At 64.0% G+C, this 3,684-nt stretch overlaps 1 protein-coding gene across 1 annotated transcript; it reads left to right on the top strand.

Annotated features, from left to right (window-relative positions):
- The first annotated feature begins 635 nt into the window (after window positions 1-635).
- On the top strand, window positions 636-3,478 carry FZD1 (frizzled class receptor 1). The gene has a single exon (XM_009558895.2). The coding sequence runs from the start codon at window positions 776-778 to the stop codon at window positions 2,504-2,506; it is 1,731 nt and encodes a 576-aa protein (XP_009557190.2). The 5' UTR covers window positions 636-775; the 3' UTR covers window positions 2,507-3,478.
- Window positions 3,479-3,684: the final 206 nt, after the last annotated feature.

The raw sequence follows: 3,684 nt of genomic DNA, 5'->3' as shown, positions 1-3,684 counted from the left end.
CGGCAGAGAGATACCTGAAGCGTCTCTGGAGGGAAGCGAGCTTTGCCCACCGGCTGCGTGTGTGAGACGGGAACCCCGCAGCCTCTGGCCCCGAACCGCCGGCGCTCCTGCCCGCGCCCCAAGTTATGGCAATAACCCCATCCCCTAGACTCCGGTCCCACCAAGAAGCTCCCCGATAGCCCCCAGCGGCAGAGCCCGGCAAACCCTGCCCCTCGCCACCCGGCCGCTATCGATTCCCCCGGGCTGTGAACGGAGCCGGGACAGCACAGCTGCCTCCCCGCCGGGGCAGGCGGCTCCATCTTCCCCGGACCCCGCCGAGGAGCGCGGTTCGCCGTCCTTAACGCGACCATCGCCGGGGGATTCGAGCCCACCCCGGGCACCCCGCCCCCCCGCCTTTGTGCTTGGCTCGGGGCAGCCCCGCGCCCGCCCCCGGGCGAGGCGCTGCGAGACGGTCCCTTACGCAGGAAAGTTCGGCGTCGGTTTCAAGGCCCCTCCCTCCCGTTGAAAGGCAGACTGCGGGGCGCCTGGAAACCGGTCGGAGGGAGCGCGGCGCGGCGAGGGGCGCGGGCTCGAGGGGCCGGCACAAATGGTCAGGCGGCGGCGGCGGCGGAGGCGGCGGCGCTAGGCGGAGGCGCGGCGGGCGCTGAGCCGCGCGAGTGGCGGCCGGGGCTGCCCCGTCCCTGCCCGCCGCTCCCTTCATGAGGCGCAAGTTCGGGCCGGGAAGAGCAGCGGCGGGGCGGCGAGAGCCCGGCCGGGCGGGCGGCACCGACTGAGCATGGCCGAGAGGCGCGAGCCGGCGGCGAGCGGCGGCGGGGAAGTTGGCGGCCGGTGCCCGGGGCTGCCGCTGCTGCTGGTGCTGCTGTGGGCGGCGGCGCTGCCGGCCCGGGGGCAGCCGCCCGCGCCGCAGTACAACGGCGAGCGGGGCATCTCCATCCCGGACCACGGGTACTGCCAGCCCATCTCCATCCCGCTCTGCACTGACATCGCCTACAACCAGACCATCATGCCCAACCTGCTGGGCCACACCAACCAGGAGGACGCGGGGCTGGAGGTGCACCAGTTCTACCCTCTGGTGAAGGTGCAGTGCTCGGCCGAGCTCAAGTTCTTCCTCTGCTCCATGTACGCGCCGGTGTGCACCGTGCTGGAGCAGGCCCTGCCGCCCTGCCGCTCCCTCTGCGAGCGGGCTCGCCAGGGCTGCGAGGCCCTCATGAACAAGTTCGGCTTCCAGTGGCCCGACACGCTGCGCTGCGAGAAGTTCCCGGTTCACGGCGCGGGCGAGCTGTGCGTGGGGCAGAACGCCTCGGAGCGCGGCACCCCCACGCCCGCGCTGCGCCCCGAGAGCTGGACCAGCAACCCGCACCGGGGCGCCGGGCACGGCGATGCCCGCGGGCGCTTCTCCTGCCCGCGGGCGCTGAAGGTGCCCTCCTACCTGAACTACCGCTTCTTGGGCGAGAAGGACTGCGGGGCGCCCTGCGAGCCCGGCCGCCTCTACGGGCTCATGTACTTCGGGCCCGAGGAGCTGCGCTTCTCCCGCACCTGGATCGGCATCTGGTCTGTGCTCTGCTGCGCCTCCACGCTCTTCACCGTCCTCACCTACCTGGTCGACATGAAGCGATTCAGCTACCCCGAGCGGCCCATTATCTTCCTCTCGGGCTGCTACACGGCGGTGGCCGTGGCCTACATCGCCGGCTTCCTCCTGGAGGAGAGGGTGGTCTGCAACGAGCGCTTCACCGAGGACGGGTCCCGCACCGTGGCGCAGGGCACCAAGCGGGAGGGTTGCACCATCCTCTTCATGATGCTCTACTTCTTCGGCATGGCCAGCTCCATCTGGTGGGTCATCCTGTCCCTCACCTGGTTCCTGGCCGCCGGCATGAAGTGGGGCCACGAGGCCATTGAGGCCAACTCCCAGTACTTCCACCTGGCCGCCTGGGCCGTGCCAGCTATCAAGACCATCACCATCCTGGCGCTGGGGCAGGTGGATGGGGACGTCCTCAGCGGCGTCTGCTTTGTGGGCATCAACAACGTGGATGCCCTTCGGGGCTTCGTGCTGGCCCCCTTGTTCGTCTACCTGTTCATCGGCACCTCCTTCCTGCTGGCTGGCTTCGTGTCCCTCTTCAGGATCCGGACCATCATGAAGCACGATGGCACCAAGACGGAGAAGCTGGAAAAGCTCATGGTGAGGATAGGCATCTTCAGCGTCCTCTACACGGTGCCGGCCACCATCGTCATTGCCTGCTATTTTTATGAGCAAGCTTTTAGGGAACAGTGGGAGAGGAGCTGGGTCACACAGAGCTGTAAGAGCTATGCCATCCCGTGCCCCAACAACCACAGCAGCCATCACCCACCCATGAGCCCCGACTTCACCGTCTTCATGATCAAGTATCTCATGACCTTGATTGTGGGCATCACCTCGGGCTTCTGGATCTGGTCTGGGAAAACCCTGAACTCCTGGAGGAAGTTTTATACCAGGCTGACCAACAGCAAGCAGGGAGAGACCACCGTCTGAGAGCCCTGCCCGCTAGAACCAGGGGACAGTGGGCAGCCGGAGGACCGGGGCTCAGCCTTGGGAAGCAGCTCCTTTTCCAGCCTGGGCAAACTTTGGGGCCTGCGAGTGTTTTCCGCGGGCGGCAGGAGAGGAGGGCGAGGCAGGTGGGCAGCCCTCCCTGCTTCTCCCGGGCCGGCTCTGTCAGGTTGGGGGAGAGGGATGTAAATAGCCTCTGTAAGATTTTGTAAGTATATTTGTATTTAAATTACAAAAAAAAAATTCTCAACTTTTTTAATTATTTAGGACACTTTTAACCCATTTGCGGATTTCGGTTCCTCACCTGCACCCTCTTTTTTTCCTTAATTTGAAAAAAAAAGGGGGTGGGGGGTGTTGGATTTTTATTTCATAGGGCAGGATGGCAAAAACTGCCGGTAAAAGAAAAAAACAAAGCCCTTTTTTCTCCCCTCCCCACCTCCGCCCTCCGAGGATTTGTAATGGCTTTTGTTGGGAGTTCCATCTGCAAGAGCAGCAGAGCCCGGAGCGGTCCCGGTCCCGGGCTGCCAGGGGTAGGTGGCCGTGGAGGTGGGGTTGGGGAGGAGCGCCGGGGCAGGACGGACAGACAGCCGCCCCTCCGCTTCCCCTCGCCTGGCGGGACCCGCCAGACCCTTTTTTTTTGGAGGGGGGGGTAGAAACAACGAGCAGCCCCGCCCGGCGGGGTGCCCTCTCCCGGTTCTTTAAAACTTATTTAAATGCACCAGATAGTTACAGAAGAGTTGGCGTGTTTGGTGGTAGGAGCTGAGGTTTAATGTCGTTTGCACCTGTAGCACGTCCGCAGGCTTGGGAGGTGGATGGGGACACGGATGGCACCGCGCTGCCCTCTCGCTGCGAGCCGCTCCCCGGCGGCTCCTTCCCGCGGGTTAGCAGCGACGGGCTCAGTAAAAACAGCTTCATCCGAAGAAAACGCAGCACTCTGATTCTTTCCCCCCCCCCCCCCCCCCCCCCCCCCCCCCCCCCCCCCCCCCCCCCCCCCCCCCCTTAATTACATCCATAAGCTGGCTTTTCACTTGGGAAACACTGGAGCAGTTGCCGTTCCCCTGAATTTCAATTCAATTGACATTTAATTCTTTATGCATTATGAGGGTGTGGTGATTTTTGCCAGTAGTAAAAACAAAGGAAGGGAAAACAGAAAACCGGAATGT

This window comes from Cuculus canorus, chromosome 2 (genome assembly GCF_017976375.1).
Source record: "Cuculus canorus isolate bCucCan1 chromosome 2, bCucCan1.pri, whole genome shotgun sequence".
In the NCBI taxonomy this organism is placed as follows: domain Eukaryota; kingdom Metazoa; phylum Chordata; class Aves; order Cuculiformes; family Cuculidae; genus Cuculus; species Cuculus canorus.
The sequence above is the reverse complement of the archived record's forward strand: the minus strand, read 5'-3'. Positions and strand labels throughout refer to the sequence as shown.

Coding starts and splice junctions, on each gene's coding strand:
- FZD1 (XM_009558895.2), top strand. CDS start 776: ATGGCCGAGAGGCGCGAGCCGGCGGCGAGCGGCGGCGGGGAAGTTGGC.